This window comes from Notamacropus eugenii, chromosome 1 (genome assembly GCF_028372415.1).
Source record: "Notamacropus eugenii isolate mMacEug1 chromosome 1, mMacEug1.pri_v2, whole genome shotgun sequence".
In the NCBI taxonomy this organism is placed as follows: domain Eukaryota; kingdom Metazoa; phylum Chordata; class Mammalia; order Diprotodontia; family Macropodidae; genus Notamacropus; species Notamacropus eugenii.
The window spans coordinates 302,954,878-302,973,333 of record NC_092872.1 but is presented as its reverse complement, the minus strand read 5'-3'; the positions used below and the strand labels follow the sequence as shown (position 1 = coordinate 302,973,333).

Sequence of the window (18,456 nt, the reverse complement as noted above, 5' to 3'; positions counted from 1 at the left end):
CCTGTTTGGTGTATTGTGTTGTCCACAATAAATGCCTTTACTTGATTTGGAGACAGCCTGAGCAAATTCTTTCAAGATGACTTTGCTCCCCAACATTTTGGGGTACCCCTGACCTCAACACACACACATATCAGGTACTATTATTAAATATCATGTACATACAGATACACTCTCTCTGTTCTGTTGTCAAGTCCATATTCCAAGGTCTTCTTAATTGACAGGACCTACCACAGCTTGTGCTCTACAGACATAAACTTGAAAAAGCTATTGTATCTGCATAGGTGCTTAGTAGGTTTTCACAACCATCACAAGGAAGCACCGGCACCACTGTACTTTCAGTCAGTCACCCTTTATTTTGTTCTGGACACCAAAGTCTGAGGGATATTGACACTAAGCACTCTGTAGCTAGGGTAATGAAGGAGCATAAAGCCAGGACCTGTAAGGAATGGTTAAAGAAACTGAAGCTATTTAGCCTGAAAACAATTGTTGAGGTAATTTCTACATGAGAGGTTGGGCTGGAGGACCCTGAAGGTCTCTTCTAATTTTCAGATTCTCTGTTGACAGATCTTCATTTCAACACTGCCTGAGATTAACTTAGCTTGTCAAGGTCCCTTTAGGGCCTAGAGGACTTCTCTAAGGAGCAGAGCTAATAATATTGGATGGTACCTCATCTTTATATTGTAGAAGTACTAATGGTAATGATAATAGCACATGATATTTATATAGTGCCTTAAAGTTTGTAAAACACATTACATACATTATTTAATCCTCAAACTTTATGAGGAAGGTACTACAGGTATTATTATGCCCTTCTGCCAATGAGGAAACTGAGGCTCAGAGAGATTTAATAACTTGTCCAGTAAGCATCACAACCATGTCTTTTTCTTTTTTTTAAATAATGAATCATTTTTTATTTTGAAAAAATATAATTAGTTTATACATTTTTAGTTTTCAGCATTCACTTCCATAAGGTTTTGAGTTTTGAATTTTCTCCTCCATCTTCTCCTCCCTCCTTCCCCAAGACGGCATGCAATCTGATATAGGTTCTACTTATACATTCATATTAAACAAATTTTCACATTAGTCATGACGTAAAATAGAATTAGAACTAACGGGAGGAACCACGAGAAAGAAGAAACAAAACAACAAAGGAAAAGGAGAGCTAACAGTATGCTTCCATTTGCATTCAGATTCCAAAGTTCTTCTTCTGGATGTGGATTGCATTTTCCATCGTGAATCTTTTGGAGTTGTCTTAGACCCTTGCATTGCTGAGAAGAGCTAAGTGTATTAAGGTCAGTCATCGAACTTACTGTGTACAGTGTTCTTCTGGTTCAAGCAGGTCTTCTGAAATGTTGCCTCTGGGATCACTGACTAGTCTTATGTGTCCTAGAGCTATAAGATCTCAAAAGTTCTCTCCAGCAACATACAAGGCAGCTCAGAAAGAGCAATGGACTTGGAGTCAAATTCAAGATCTGAGATCATATGTTAGCTGTTATGCATGAACATGTCATTTTATCTTTCTGAGCCTATTTTCTCATTCATAAAAATGTGGACGATAATACTCCCCACTGCCCATCTCACGCTGAGAGGAAATATTTAAAGGACTAGATAAAAGAAGTTATTACCACTATTAAACAACAGATTACCCAGAGCTGTCCTTGGTACATTAACTGCTCCTGCTGTAACTTTGCTTAAATGATTTCAATTCCAGTATTCCCTTTTCCTATTGTAATGATACCAGCTAAAATTGTGTTCAGTATAATGCACTTGATTTTGCCTCTTGATTTGTCTTAATACTAGTATTTGGAACTTTGTTGATTTAGGATTTCTTACTATTTCTCTTAACTCTGCTGACTCAAGTAGACATGGTTCCATGTTTGTTTCTGTTCTTTCCACCTCTGGCACTGGTCCCTGCTTAGCCTGTTCAGTGTAGGGCATCTGATAAATTGGGACTCTTTTGGGTTCACTGCTAGTCATTCTGTTGCAAGAAAAATGACCTAACCATAGTTACTTTGCATGAAAGATCCTCTCTCAGAAGTACAATTTAACCAAGTGACATGAATTTATTGTTTTTCTCTTCTCTTCAGAATCCAGTGACATCATCCTATATTCTTTCTTCCTTTCCTCAATAAGATGGCCCCTTTCTTTGCTAAGACAACTCCTTTATCTTTTCCTGCAGACTGCAATCTCTCTCTCATTTTCAGCCTTTCCTTATCTACTGTTTTCTTCTCTATTACCTTCAAATAGGGGCAGCTAGGTGGTGTAGTGGATAGAGCACCAGTGCAGAAGTCAGGAATACTTGAGTTCAAATCTCACCTCAGACACTTGACACTCACTAGCTGTGTGACCTTGGGCAAGTCACTTAACCCCAACGGCCTCATCCTGGGTCATCTCCAATCATCCTGATGAATATCTGGTCACTGGATTCAGATGGTGCTGCAGGAGAAGTGAGGCTGGTGACCTGCACAGACCTCCCTCACTCAAAACAAAGTCAAGTGCAAGTCATGTCATTATTTCTCTGATGGCATGGTCTCCTTTGGCAACGAAGGACGAACACACTATCTTCAAATACGCCTGACTTCCTTCCATCCTTAAGAAATCTTCATTAGATCTTATCATCCACTAAATTATTACCTTGGAAAAAGCTATCTACACTTGTCACCTTCATTTCCTTTGATATCACACACTCTTTAATCCTTTGCAATCTGCCTTCATCAATCAACTGCTCTCTATGAAATTAAAAATGATTTTTCATTGCCAAATCTGAGGATATTTTCCTCAGTTCTCATCCTTCTTGACTTCTCTGCTGCTTTTTTGTGTATTGGCCATCCTCTTTTTTTAGGTTTTCTTCTCTCTCCTGGTTTTTCCTAAATGTCTGACCACTTCTCAGTCTTGTTTGCTAGGTCATCATTCATATTAGACCCCCTAACCATAGATTTTCTCTCAGGTTCTGTACTTGGCTCTCTTTTCCTCTTTCTATACTCTTTTTCTCTTGGTGACATTATCAGTTTCTGTTAGTTTCATTATGCCTATATCTATCACGGCTCACAGATGTGTGTGTGTACATGCATATCAACATACAGAACTAAACAGAAGCCATTATCTTTTCCCAAAAGTCACTCCTCTCCAAAATACCATTTTTGTTGAGGGCACTGCCATCCTTACAATCACTCAGGTTTACAATCTTCATATCATCTTTGATTCCTCAATACCCCAACAGATGCCAAATCTTGTTTCTACATCTACAATATCCCTCTTTCTTTTTCTTTTTTTTTCAGCTTCCTCTTTTCTTATCACAAAACTGCCACCTTACTTCAGGCCCTAATCACCACACACCTGGATGACTTCAATAGCTTCCTAATTGGTCTCCCTGCCTCAAATGTCCCTCTACTCCAGTCTTTCCTCTATACTGCTGCTAAAGTGATTTTCTTTCAGCAAAGAGTTAAACATATCATTCAATTCCCCCTACTCATTCAATTTCATTGGTTCCATATTACCTTTAGGATAAAATTTAAATTCTCATTTGGTTTTTAAAGTCCTTTACTACCTAGCCTTAACTGTAGTCTTTTAACACATTACTCCTCTTCCTGCACTGTATGATCTAGTCAAACTGGCCTCTCCATTCTTTATGCTTGACATTCCTTTTCCCACCTCTGTGCTTTTGCATTAAGTCTTCCCATGTGTGCATAATGCACTCCTTCTCCTTCCTTTCCTGCCTCACGGAAAGCCTCTCTTCAAGACTTGCTACATGAAGCTTTTCCTGATCTCGCCCTTTCTTTCCAAACATCCTTCATGTAACTACTTTAAGCTATTCTTCATGTATATATTCTATACATGTTATTTATCTCCCATATTTTAATGTAAACTCCTTCAGAGAAGAGATTTTTCTTATTCTTTTAATTTGTATCTTTAGTGTTGACCACAGTGCTTGGTATACAGGTAGTGCTTAATAAATGTCTGTGGGCTGGTTCTCACTGTTTCTTAGAGAAGTTTTAGCTGATATAAAATAGCATGACAAGAAGACCCAAAGAATCCCTAAATTAACTGGGCCTACAAATAACCGATATCCTTGTCAAGTAGAAACACAGTAGCCAAAGGCAACATTGGTTAAGAATACAAACTCCTTGCAAACCAGTACATGGCAAAAGAGTTTGCTTCTTGGTCCATCTTACTTCATTCAAGGATTCAGCTAAAGAGTCATCTCCTATGAAAGTCTTTTCCTGATTTTTCCAATAATTGGTTCCCTGTTTTATAATCATCATGTAATTTTTTGGAGGAAGGGAGGGTTGTATATCCTCTGCATACTTATCTACTTACATGTTGTATCCTCCTAGAAGAAAGTAAACTCCTTGAGGACAAGGACCATCTGGCTTTTACAATTTGCACTCTTAGTACCTAGGGCAGGATCTAATGTATAGTACTTCAATACAAGCCTGTTAAATTGAATTATGAGGAGCATCATCTCACAAAACAGTGAAAAGCAACTAGGAAAATGATACTGAAGAATGATAAGCATCAGATGACCTAACTAGGCAGATTCCAAAAGTAGTTATGGATGAAACTGGAAGGACAAGAAACAGACATGAAATAGAACAGATTTATCAGTATTCCTATGGTGGTCTATTATTATCATCAATGACAGTGGAACCACAAAATATCATTCTACAATATACTATAGGAGAATGCTGAAATATTCCTTAAGAAACTGAAGTTTGGAAGAATGACTGTAACTGACAAAATATGCACAAAAGAAATATGTGAAGGAGATGACAATTAAAAAGGCAGCTGATAATAGATTTTCAAAATATCTAAAAGAGGGGAAGATTACAAAAGAATAAAAAGGACCACATTCTATATTATCAGCTTCCCAAAAATCCTGACCAAGACATTCATAATTCCTAACTCATATGTCTATTTTCTCTTCTTCATAAAAAATTTTAAGAGTAGTTTATGAATGTGTTAAATGATCTTAATGAAAATGAAAAAGGTAGACTTAAGCATGTGATTTTTCTATATCAAATTACACTGATTAAGAAGTGAAGACTACACAGGATTGTTATGTCTACTGTTCACTGATAATAACACACTATTTTATTTGGTAGACACAGTCTTAAAGGACAGAGATGTTTCCAATAAGATATGTTGCATATGTAGATTAAAATTTGTTGAGGCACACAACCATGGAGATAACTTTAACAATTCTTTAATTATGGATAATTAATCATAAAATGAGAAGAAATTCTCATCAAAGGCATCTGTCAACGTCAGAGACCATATTTTACAGTGTCCAAATGAATAAGGAATTTCCATAAGGTTCTCCAGATATTCCTGTTGACAGATGATATTCTGCTGATTGCCTTATCAATAACCATGACCAAAAGAGATCAGCATAGGAATCCATATAAGAAAAACCAGGAGAAAGAATGTATATTATTCAGATTATGGCACAAGTTTTAAGTAGCAGCCCACTGAACTACTCCAACAGTACATCTATCTTGGCTAGATACTACAGAAAGATAAGCTGGGTACAGAACCGAACAGGATGAAGAGAAAAGGCTAGACTGCACTTGAGAAGCTGTATAATAATCTTAATCATCCCAAGCAACACCTTGACAAAAAAGACCTATCTTTTTGGAACTAAAATTCTTTTGATGACTGCTACATGGCTATAAATGGGTCATGGAGCATCATGATTTCAAAAGAATAAAAACTGCAGGTGATCCAAAGAACAAGATAAAGGCACATGATGGCCTAAGAAGGCTATAGTACACTGCTAAAAATAATTTGCCTACAAGAAATATAGGTAACCATGACATGTATCAGCAAGAAAATACATGAACAGAAAAAAGGGGGTAGCAGCAGGCCATATAGTAAAATATCACAGAGAGAGAGCTTAGGTTTTGTAGTGATAGTTAAAAAATGTTAAAGGCCTAAAGACATGTTATGTGCATGCTGGAAAGATTTTTGATGAAGCTCATATGGAATGATATTAACAAAAATAGAATGCAATGAGAAGGCTTATTTGAGTTGCAATTTGCCACAGTAAAGGGACAGATCCATAGAACTATTGAAACATTATCATAGGAAAATTTTGGAGCTCAGTTCAAAATAAAAATTATGAATAAGAATTCTGATACTCTACTGTGGCCAAAGCACAATTTATGTAGATTTTTTTCTATACAGTCCTGTCAGGAAAAGTTAAATGAATACTTAGTCCACATGGCCTGTATATACTTGTTAAAAGTATGTCAATATTAACATACACTGGACTTTCTTCTGAGTATTAAGAGTTATGCAAACGAGATCAAAGGCCCAATTTACAAGGTACAATAATGAAATCATACTAAGTTAGAACATACAAATTGAGGCTAACCACATATGGCTATTTGATAGTGTATATAAAGTACTGCGCTAAGTGGTATATACTGCTATCCCCTATCATAAAAATATTGTAATTCAGTTATTTTGCAGTTATATGTATCTTTGTTTTATAAATAGCCTAAATTATTTTCATATGTATTACATGAAGTATTTACCTATTTTTCATCTGTTAATGAATAGTATATTACATTTTTCATCTATTTATATTGCCTAAAAGTAGATTACAAGTTTCTTGGGGGTTAAACTCTATATTCTACTTGGTGGTATTGACTCTACAACTAACAAGCACAATAAAATGTTGGTGATTGACATCATCAAAACCAATTTCACTGGTAAGAGTCAAGAAAAAGATATTTATAGAGAAAATGCTGCATCAAGAGATTCCTTAAGAAGTAAAAACAATAAAATCTGCCCAAAATATGAAGTCTTTTTTAAAATTGGAAAAAATTAATTTTTTAGTAATACTACTTTATAAAAGAAAACAAGTTAAGGAACACTGAACAAGGTACAATAAGGAAATCACGCTGCATTTTTTTCTTAAAGAAATTATACAAAGGTAACTTTTTTAAACTTGGGGATCTAACTAGATTCACAACTCCATGTTCAAATCTACATCCTTGATTTAAAAAACAAGTTAGTATTTAAATGAAACTACAACTATTATTTAAATGAAACTACAACTACAAACTATGCACACATAATAATCTAAAATGTTTTTTAAATGATCTCTTAACATAAGTAAAAGAAACAAGGTGGCCATACTTACAGTACATACATACATATTTGTTAATACTTACCAAAATCAATTAAAGCTATTCAGAAATTTATAATTGGGCTGCCACAATTATCTAAATATATCTTGGCCATTTTACTTTTACATAATTTTCTTTTAGTTTTTTTTTTTCAGCTAATTTTGTATCAGGTAAAAGAAACAGATAGTTGATACTAATTATGTTTAGGTACACACACATATGAAAATTTAAACAAAATTATTCAGATTACTCCAGGGTATTTTTGAAGGGCCTTTCATCACTTACATGGGAATTAGCATGAATTTTATTTATATCATAAATACCCAGCAGATTCTAACACATTTGTGCATAAATTTTTATGAGCACATATGCTCTGAGCTCTATTCATTATACATTGATTATCTCAATTTTTGTTCTGTTTTGCCCTTCATTATTGGTACCCTTCCTCCCAGTTCTTGATTGCCTGCCAGCCTAGTTTCAACGTATATTTTTCTGGTACCTGCAATATCTATGTGCATCCTGACAGTCCACTTAATTCTGTTTTGATTGTAACCTCCCAAGTATTTCTGCGGGTTAATCTATTCTCATACCAGTTTTCTGCTCTTGATTCCCAGCTTTTCCTGGGCAATTTAATTTTTGAGCTATGACTCACTTTTGCCTCTAACACTGACACTTAGAAAGATCAGATCTTTTCAACTCAAATTATAGTCTGTTCATGTGTATTTGAATATTTGAGTAGTAAGAAACATTATTTACAAATCTGATATTAAATTTCAAACACTTTTACCAGTCATGTGATGGTGTGCCTTCTTCAAACTTGATATTCCCCACCGTTTCCAATTCAATGAACAAAAATGGCACTAGTAAACCATGTTTTTTCTTCTTTCGTTTGACTTCATTCTGATAAAGTATTTCAATTCTATTAGGGAAAAAATACATAAAGGTACTGTAATGAATGAACTATTTTACCATAGTATTTTTATAAGTTTTTTTAAAAAATCTTACATGTGTCTTTCATGATTCACATAGCTTAAAACATAAGCCTTCTTAATGAGTAAAGAAGCTACAAATAAATATAAAGTTTGGTTCTAAAATTTAACATATGCTAATTTAAAAAAGTATTCTATTCTTAGTAATGAAATTGACCACTGTGAGCTTTGCTAATTTTATAACACAGCAGTATCAAATTCTTTGTAGACTTAAAGAAATAGGTAACATTTTCACATAGTGTTCTACTTAAGAAATAAATAAGCATAAAGTCATATTCTTAGCCACATTTTCTATACCTTATATTTCTGTTGCATACTACTGATCAAAGTTTGTGTCTAAACAGCTAGATCAGAACTAAAAAACTGGTATATGTAATATGCTGCTCATCCAGAAATATATATGTACATATTTACACACACACATACACACATATATTTCTCTATTAAGCTCTGCTGAGACAAATATATCTAAGTATTTTGAATCAGACTAACCAAATAATTCTGGACCACATGATTTAATTGCAGCTGAATGGCCTTGTAAGTTCAAAAATTAAAGGTAGTTTTAGCACCATTGACATCTCTAATATTTCTTAGTCACCTTATTTACATTAGAACTCTAAAGCCTAGCAGGATACCCTTTCCCCTCTTTCCTGGAGCTCTGCTCTGGCACCCCCAAAGAGCAGTGAGAAAAGGGAAGTGAGAGAAGTGACTAGTGAGGGCAGAGTCCACTATCTTCTAGGTAAGTACTAACCACACATATCTATGAACTGGACTAAGAATATATTTCATAATTTGTTTAATGATACTATAATGGAAATACTTTCTATTCCTAAAGACGTGGACCTGATTTCAATTTCTGACCTATATATTATAATAATAAGATGTTTTTAGCCCAATGTAATGTTTTAAAATGCAGCATCTATATAATTCAACAAACATACTCATCTAATTTTTTGTTCCAGAATGCTACCCTTTCATTGAGGGCATTTCGTTTTTCAAAGTATTTCTTTTCAAAATTTGATTCTCCACTGGAAATTTCGTTGTTGGATTTCTCATAGTGAGACTTTTTTCCGTAATGAGATTTTTCATTGTGCATTTTCCCATGTAGTCGTACTTCTTCTAATTCCCATTCCAGCTGTTATAAAACAACATGACATGCATTAAAGTTAAAAGTGAAATACAAGTCAATATTTGCATGGTAGATATTATATTTTTAACAAAATTATCATGTGTACATATACACATACATATACACATACTATTTTACACATCTAAAGCTTTGACTTCAAACGTTTAATTAGGTAATATAAACATAAAAAATATTTCAGAAACTGATCCTATGGCCAAGTGTAAATGTCTGTTTCCTAATTCATATTTAAACTGAAGCTATTAACTTCAAATGATAAAGATTCTACCTTTTAGAAATCTTAAAACAAGCCAATCTAATATACTCTAACACAAAAAGCACCATAGAATACAGTGAAAAAGTTGGGGTTTGGTTTAAAATTCTTACCTTAATTTATATTCTAATAGCAACAATAAGGAGTTATTTTTAGCACTGAAACTAGGAAATATATTATGCATAATAGCCTGATTAATTTCCAATAAAAATGTTGCAGAAATATAACCAAATTTACTGAGAAGTGATAGATCCATATAATTCATATACTGACAGACTCATATTAAGTTATGACTTTATTTTCTTTTATCTATTCTGGAAATAAACCTCATTTTTTATATACCATAAATTATTAGACACAAAATGTCACTTAAGGTCTGGAGTCTAGAACTAGAACATTGTTTTCTGAGGAAATTCAAATAGATTCAAATCTTTAAAATGCCTACCATGTGCAAAGCTTGCCCTGGGTGTAAAAACAACAACAAAAAAAAAGCAGTCATGCCCTCAAGGATACAAAGTGCAAATAAATTAGGAAAAACTCTTTCATTTTAGGGGCACAAGGATACTAACCAGGGATATTAAGAAAAGTTTCTCATAGGAGTTTGCAACTGAATTCTAAAGAACAGAGATGAGATGAATTATCTTGCATTTACATTCCTGTCACAGGAGACAGATGAGGCAAAAGCAAAGGATCTAGAGATTGAATGCTGAATTCTGGGAATGATAAGTAATCCAATTTGGACAGAACATAAAGTATATGATGGGGGTTAATGGGAAATAAAGATGGAAAGGTGAACTAAGTCACATTGTGAAGGGCTTTAAACCGACAATATTATGTTTTGTCCCAGAGTAAACAGGGACTCACTGAAGATTTTTGAATGTAGTGGTCAGGTCTATGCTTTGAGACGGAGGTGTAAAAATTCAAATAGAAACAAATCTCTGCAATCTGCACATTAACTTAGAAAAACACAACTTATCTATATTTCATTGTATTTTTATTTATTTTGATAAACATTTTCCAGTTATATGTTAATATGGTTCAACTGCTCTCAGGAGTTTTGAAGGCCACAAGAACATGAGTTCAATACCTCTGTTTTAAGATGACTATTTGGCAGTGGTGTCTTACAAACCTAAATGACAACCTAGGTATAGACAGTCTAAAATAAAATTTTGCATATTATTCAATAAGAGAAGAGAAAATTTTTCAGTGTTAATGTTTTTGACATTTCCCCAAATAAATCTATGCAGAATTTTAAAATATTAAAACTTACATTTTTTATAATGAAGCTAAGTAATTTTATACGTTCTTCTGGCAATTTCTGCAATTTGCATTTTCTTTCATTCAGTTTCTCAAGTTCCTCATTAAGGTTTCTATGAACAGTTTTTATACGCATGGTATAATACATTATTTTTTTCATTGCTGTAGTCTGGAAAGGAGAGGAAAGGCAAATAAAACTTAGAATAGAACAATGAACAACATTATAATTTTAAAAAATATATAGCTATATTGATTAAACTAAATTCTTGTGGTCAGGGGCAATTTCTGTAATATTCTACACAATTACTCAAAAGTATTCTAAATAGTAAAAAAAACTTAGCCCATATTGTGTGAAAATGGCAATGATTACAATGATAGTTGTCAAGGTGGGTGATAGCCTTGGTCCAACTACATTTCCAATAATATCTTCAGTTTCATATGCTACATTTTAGAAAGAAAATTTGTATTGCTAAAACTGAAACTAAAAGACATAAAGAAGTTGTAGAGGAATGAAAAGGTGGCTCAAAAATTTTCTTTGAAATAGAAAGAAAGGAATTGATGGAGTTCCTAATGCCTAGAACAATAGGTGCTTCATAAATTCTTGTTAATTTAGTTTATTTCATTGAACCCCTCCCAAAGCAAACAAAAAACTTCATTTCATGGGACTGATCATCTGTCCTCACAATGTTTATGATGCACACAAGCCAAAGAATATGAGAAAACCATGGCTTATGTGACATTTGGTACAGTGAGTTAAGAAGCAGAGAAATTCTATAAAGAAACTGTTAAGATTCTCCAAACCAATTCAAAATATATCTTAAAATCTTAATGACTTCAATTTGAAGAATGGCATTAGGCAGAGCAATGAAAAGCATGCTGGAAAATTAGATTGAGAATTATAAAATTCTTATAAATTTCTTTATAATTCTTATAAAAAATTATAAAAATTCTTATAAAACTCTTATATTCCTCAGAAACCCCATATTTGTATAACATGAATACTTTCTTTGAGAAGAGACCTAGAAAGCACTGGGCATAGTAAGCATAGGATATCATCATAAAAATATAATTCCCTGCCTTAAAATGAAAGGATTGGTCACTGATATAAATATATCAATCAACAAATAAACATTTATTAAGCACCTACTATGTGCCAGGAACTATGTATGCTAAGTCCTTGTGAAACAAAGAGAGGTGAAAGATAGTCCCTGCTTTTAAGGAGCTTACCATCTAATGTGGGAGACAAATGCAGACAAATGTACACAGAGCAAGCCATGCACAGGATAAATAGGAGATAATTAACAGAGGGAAAGCACTAGAATTAAGAGGGGTTGGGAAAGGCTTCCTGTAGAAGGTTAGTTGGGACTTAAAAAGAAGCCAGGGAGGTCAGTAAACAGAACAGAGGAGGGAGAGTGTGTTAAGCATATGGGACAACCAAAGGAAATGCCCACAGCAAAGAGATGAATTAGCCTGTTTATGGAACAGCCACGAGGTCAGTGTCACTGAATAGAAGTGTAGATGTCATGTTGTTGTGTTCATCTTTCACTGCTTAAGAAGACCATGTCATCAGAGAAATTATGATATGATCTTCACTTGACTTTGTTTTGAATGAGGGAGGGCTATGCAAGTTCACCAGCCTCACTTCTCCTCCAGAGCCATCTGAATCTAGTGACTAAATATTCATCAGGATGACTGGAGAAGACCCATGATGCACTGGGAGACCTTTGCCCCTTTGAGGTAATGCCTATTCATTGACTAGGCCTGTTTAAGAAGTAGCCAGGGCATGATCCCTTTAATGAGTCAAAGAAAAGAAAGATCTCAGGCTGAGAGTTCAGCTACAGTTACTACTGATAATCACTCTGAAGCCAGGAGGGTGCAGAAGAAAGCCTTTAGGCAGGGGGCAAGGGGCCCCATGGTGTCTGGGCTTCACAATGAAGTAGGCTCAAAGGGAAGGGAAGGGAAGAAAAGGAAGAGGAGGTGAGGGGAGAGGAAGGGAGTGAAGAGAGACTAGTCAGTAAAACCTAAGGGCACCTTTTGGCCATCCAGATTTACCTTCTTTTGGAGAGAGGAAGGAAGGGGAGGGGGAGGTAGACAGAAGAGGAGGAACTGAGTCTACTCACAGGGATGTTTGTCCTTTGTCTTCAAAGAAGACCACAACATCAGAGAAATGATGACATGACTTGCATTTGACTTTCTTTTGAGGGAGGGAGGGCTGTGCAAGATCACCAGCCTCACATAGACTAGATAGGTAGGAGGGGCTAGATTATGAAGGGCTTTGAATGCCAAAGAGAGCATTTTATATCTGCTTTTGGAGGCAACAGGGAATCAGTGGAATTCATTGAGTAGAGATACGTTCAGTCTTTCACTTCAGGAAAATTACTTTAGTGGCTGAATGGAGGATGAATTGAAGTGGTGAGTCTTGAAGCCAGCAGACCCACTAGCAGGCTATTGAAATTATGACAACCTGCACATGAGTGGTGGCAGTGTCAGAGGTGAAAATGTGGCTTATTTGAGAGATGTTGTAAAAGTGAAAGTATCAGGCCTTGGCAATAGCTTTGATATGAGGGATGAGAGATAATGAGGATAACTCCAAGATGACTCCTAGGTTGTGAGCCTGAGGGATTGGGAATTTGTATTTCCATCTACAGTAAAAGGGAAGATGTGTTTTGTATGAGTGTGGGGCAGGGAGTGGATTAGGGACTTCAGTATTAGACATGGTAAGTTTAAGGTGTCTACTCCACATACAGCTTAAGATATCTGAAAGGCAGTTGGAGATGCAAAATTGGAGGTCATCAGAAAGGTTAGGACAAGATAAATAGATTTCAGAATCATCAGCATAGAGATGGTAATTAAATCCATGGGAGCCGATGAGATTACCAAGTGAAGTAATATAGAGGGAGAAGACAAGAGGGCCCAGCATAGAACCCTGAGGGACACGTATAGTCAGAGGTCATGATTTGGAAGAGGATGCAGCTAAAGAAACAGAGAAAGAATAGTCTGATAGGTGGGAGAAGAACTAGGAGACAGTGTTGGACTGCAAATCTAGAGAGATGAGAGTATAGAGGAGGAAATAATGATCAACAATGTCAAAGGCTGCAGAGAGGTTAAGGAGATTGAGGACTGAGAAAAGATCATTGGATTTACCAATTAAGAGATCATTAGTAACTTTTGAGAGATCGGTGGAATGATAAGGTTGGAAACCAGACTGGAAGGGGTTAAAAAAACAGTAAGGAGAGAAAGCAGAGGAGCCTGTTGTAGATGGACTATAGCTACAAAGGGCTGAAGACATGTAGGACAAAAGTTAGTGGAGATAGGAGGATGAAGTGAGGTTTTTTTTCAGGACAGAGACATAGGCATGTTAGTAGTCAGAAGGGAATGAACCTGTAGACAAGAAGAAATCAAAAACATATAAAAGAGTGGGATGTCAGAGGGGGGCAATCTGTTGGGAGAGATGGGATGAAATGGGATTAACTGAACATGTAGAAGTCAGTAAGGAGTAAGGCTACCTCATCATGTGATACAAGGGTGAAAGTGGTGAGGAAGAGGGGAGGAGAGGAAGTTCATGGCAAATGGCTTCAATTTTTTCCTATAAAATATAAGGCAAGATTTTCATTTGAGAGAGTGGGAGGAAGAGGAGCCATGGAAGGTGTGAGGAGAGATGAAAAGGCCCACTATGGAGAGTGGCATCATGAGCTGATGAAGGAGGTATAGTAGGACTGCTGAGTAGCAGTGAAGGTCCAGTTGAGATTATATAACACTAACTTGTAGTGGATCCAGTCAGAACAATTGTGTGATTTTATCTACCTTAGTTTAGTATCACGTACATAGAAGTGAAGATGATGAATGATGGGAGTGATCCAAAGCTAAGGCTTAGTGAGAATCATTCATTAAATGATTCAAAGATAGTGTAGAGTTGAACTGGTTCACTAAGCTGTTAAGATGTGAAAGGTGGAGAGTATGGCTAGTACAGGGGAAATGGTACAGGAGAGTTCTCAAGGGAAGAGGGACTGGAGATCATGGTGCAGCTGAAGAGTAGGGTTTTGCAAGGGAAGGCCAAGGAAGAGGTAAAAAAAACCCAATAAATTATTGTTGGATAAAGGGATTTCAGAATTCTTGAAAACAGAAGTGGTGCATTTGTGAGTGATGGCAAGATCAATCCTCTGATCATCTTTGTGTGTAGCTGAGGTGTGTGGCTATGGAGGAGTCCTGGGAGGTGAGGTTGAAGAACTCAGTGGTTGCAGGGATGGGGATCCTGTGGCCTTCTAGATACTTGGATGGGGCCTTTTGATTGAGTCCAACTTTTACAGAAGAAATCTTTTTATTAAGGGGGATTATTATATGAAGTTTGGACTCAGTCAAAGGGCCATACTTGAGGACTTTAAGAGGGTCATGTGTGGCCTTGAGGCTGCAGGTTCCCCACCCTCGGATTAAGGTATTTGAGGGAGAGTCAATATATAAGTTGAAGTCTTATAGTCCCCACTAGGGCAAGAGCTGAAGAAGAGAGAAAAATTATGAGTCAGGTATCAAACTCATTGATGAAGGAAGCAGAGTGACATGGGGGTCTGTTGACAATGGCAACCAGAATTTTAATTGGGTGGTAGATATGAATAATATGAATCTTAAAGGAAGATAGGTTATTGAGTGATGGAGGAAAGGAGAGAATCTGAAAACGGCAACAGACAGCAAGGAATATTCCAACTCTCCCTCCTCAATCAGTGAGTAGGAAAAAATGCAGCCAGCACTGGAAAGGGTAGCCAAGGAAATTGTGTGGTCAGAGAATATACAGGTTTTAGTAAGAGCTAGGGGATGGAAGGAGTGGAAGAGGAAAAGATTTACAATGTTGCCTATGGAACGGACATTCCAGAGGGCACATTGGAAGGGCTGTGTGGAATTCAGAAGAAACTTTGGGGTAAGATGGTTGAGAGAAATGGAAATGAGTAATCAGGTGTTAGGAGGTGTGGAATGGGGTTTGGATAATGATCTACAGGTGTTCAGAGTCACTAGGCTGTGAAGAGTATGTCTAGGTGTAAGAATGTTTATCAATGAATGGAGGAGTGCCACTCCTCTACACTCAAAGGACAATGAAGCTGATTATCAAAGGGAGGACTGTTCTTTGAACTGAAAGTTCTCCACATCCCAGTTAAGAAACGGCTGTCAGCAGGAGGTGGAAGTTGCCTTCTGCTGGCATAGATGGAAGTAGTTGCTTTGGGGCAAATGAAAGATGCCCAGCCTCAACCACTAGCAGCCTTTCCTCCATTAAGAGATGGAAGGACAAAGCACTGGAATGCAGCCTGGCATAATAAGTTATCTCTAAACTCAGAGCAAAACAAAATACATTTTATATATATATATATATATATATATATATATATATATATATATATATATATATATATATATATATATATATATATATATGTGTGTGTGTGTGTGTGTGTGTGTGTGTGTATGTGTGCATGTATGTATATATGTATGCATATGTATGTACACCCACACAATCAACATAAAGCTAAAAGGCTAAAGAAGACAATGTATACAATTAAAAATGTTTCAATTTGATCTATTCAAGTAGACTCTGAGAAGTGGAAAATGTATGAGGGAGAAGACACTGAAATTTGATTTTTACTATTTCCTAAACAAGTTTAAGATTATGAGAAATGTAATTCTCTTGCACCATGCCTATTTCCAACCAAGAGGCTTGGTTTTATTTGAGGTCTTCCTTTCTGGCCACAAGCCTACTCTTCCTTCCTTTCATCAGAGGGCAGTGTTTTTGTCTGAGGGACTTTGTGATGAATCTTACTTATTGCTCTTTCCTCCTCTTTCTCTCTTTAATCTGACTCCTCTGCCATGCCAGTACTTTCTCCCACTGGCAAGTTCCACATGGGCTCAGGATGGCCATTCTTCATTCTACTTCTGTCCTTCAGCTTCTACTCTAATTCTGCTTGTTCAGAACAATATCATGATGTTTTACTTCACCCTCAGCAAATTAGCAAGGATGAAAAAGATGGGAACAGTCAATCTGGAGGGTTTGTGGGAATATAAGCACACTAATGATGAAACTGTGAATCAGTATAACTATTTTGGAAATGATTTTGGGATTATTCCTATAAAGTGACTAAAATGTCCATACCTTTTAATCTAGACATTCTACAAGAAGATCTGTGAAAAGAAAGGCCCCATATATACCAAAATATTTATAGCTGTGCTTTTTTTTTTGAGGAAGGAACTGAAAACAAAGCAGATGTTCATGATTTGGGGAATGATTGAACAAATTATAGTACCATAGACATATATATATATACAAAATGGAATGTTATTGGGCAGTAAGAAATGACAACTATTATAAATACAGAGTAACATGGAAAGACATACACAACCTGATGCATACTGAAGTAAGCAAAGAAAATAATATACACAATTACCTCAAGCATGTAAATGGAAAGAACTGCCACAAAACAATCAAAAGCAAATGTTGAAAAATTACAAAGAAATATGAGAAGATATCCTATCTCTCTTCTCTGAAGAAGTGGGAGAAGGATTAATTAATGTATTATACACCAAATATGCACTAACATTAGAAAGAAAATGAATAAACAAACCTAAATTAAGCACAAAAGAGGAGATACTAAAAATTAGTGGAGGAATAAATTTGACCCTCCCCAACACCCTCTAAAATCAACAACCTACACAAATGCCCAAGGGAAAAATGAAAAACTAGTTTTTTGGAAAGACTAACCAAAATGATTTTTTAAGTAAACTACCATGTTATAAGTAAACTGGGATGTTTTATCTCTCTTTATCTATCTTTATGCCTTTAATTTCTTTCTTGTCTTATTGTTAGCATTTATAGAACTATATTAAGTAATATCAGAGAGAAGTTATCCTTGTTTTATTGCTATATTTACTATATTAAGTGGAAATTCACTTCCCGATATCCTCAATGCATTTGATGCTTGCTTTTGGTTCTCAATGGATACTGTTTATGATTTTTAATAGGTCTCTTTATGCCTATACTTTGTAGGGTTTTTAGCATAAATAAGCATGGTATTTTGTCAAAGGCTTTTTCTATATCTATTGGGATAAAGACGTGGTTTGGGATGTTTTTGTTTTTAATATGATTATGATGATTGTTTTCCTAATGTTGAACCAGCATGACATAAATCTAACTTGGTTATGATGAATTATTTCTTGGATGAACTGTTGTATTCCACTTGACAGAATTTTATTTAAAGTTTTTGAATCAATATTGGCTGATAATATTGCTATCTAGTTCTCTTGTGCTTTATACTTCCATGGTTTAGTTGTTAGGATATTTATCTCATAAAAGAAGTCTAGTAGAATGCTTTGTTTCTCAGTTTTTTAAAATTGGTGGTATTTGTACTGAAAGTCTGATAGAATTCACCTGTATATCTGTTAGGACCAGAAGTTTTTTCTTTGATAGTTCTTTGGTGGTTTTTTTAGAATTAGTTTTATTTCTATTTCTGAGATTGTACAATTTAAGATTTCTAATTGATCTTCTGCTAGTGGTCATATTATAGAGGTATTCTATTTCTTTTGTGTTGACAAATCTTTAGTCATCTGATTAAAAAGAAGTGGACAGAAAATCAAATCAATAAAATATCAAACAAGGTGTAATCACAACAAAAAATGGAATAAAAAGTGATCAAAACTTAGTTC

General features: G+C 35.4%; 1 protein-coding gene across 15 annotated transcripts in view; it reads right to left on the bottom strand.

Moving 5' to 3' along the window:
- Nucleotides 1-18,456, bottom strand: part of LRRC9 (leucine rich repeat containing 9) — a 153,330-nt gene that overhangs the window by 115,792 nt on the left and 19,082 nt on the right. For all 15 annotated transcript variants that reach the window (XM_072629374.1, XM_072629365.1, XM_072629367.1 and 12 more), the window contains 3 exons: nt 10,793-10,948; nt 9,064-9,257; nt 7,921-8,052 (listed from right to left, as the gene is read on the bottom strand). In XM_072629374.1, the coding sequence (XP_072485475.1) occupies nt 7,921-8,052; nt 9,064-9,257; nt 10,793-10,948 (482 nt within the window). The remainder of the gene's footprint in view (nt 1-7,920; nt 8,053-9,063; nt 9,258-10,792; nt 10,949-18,456) is intronic.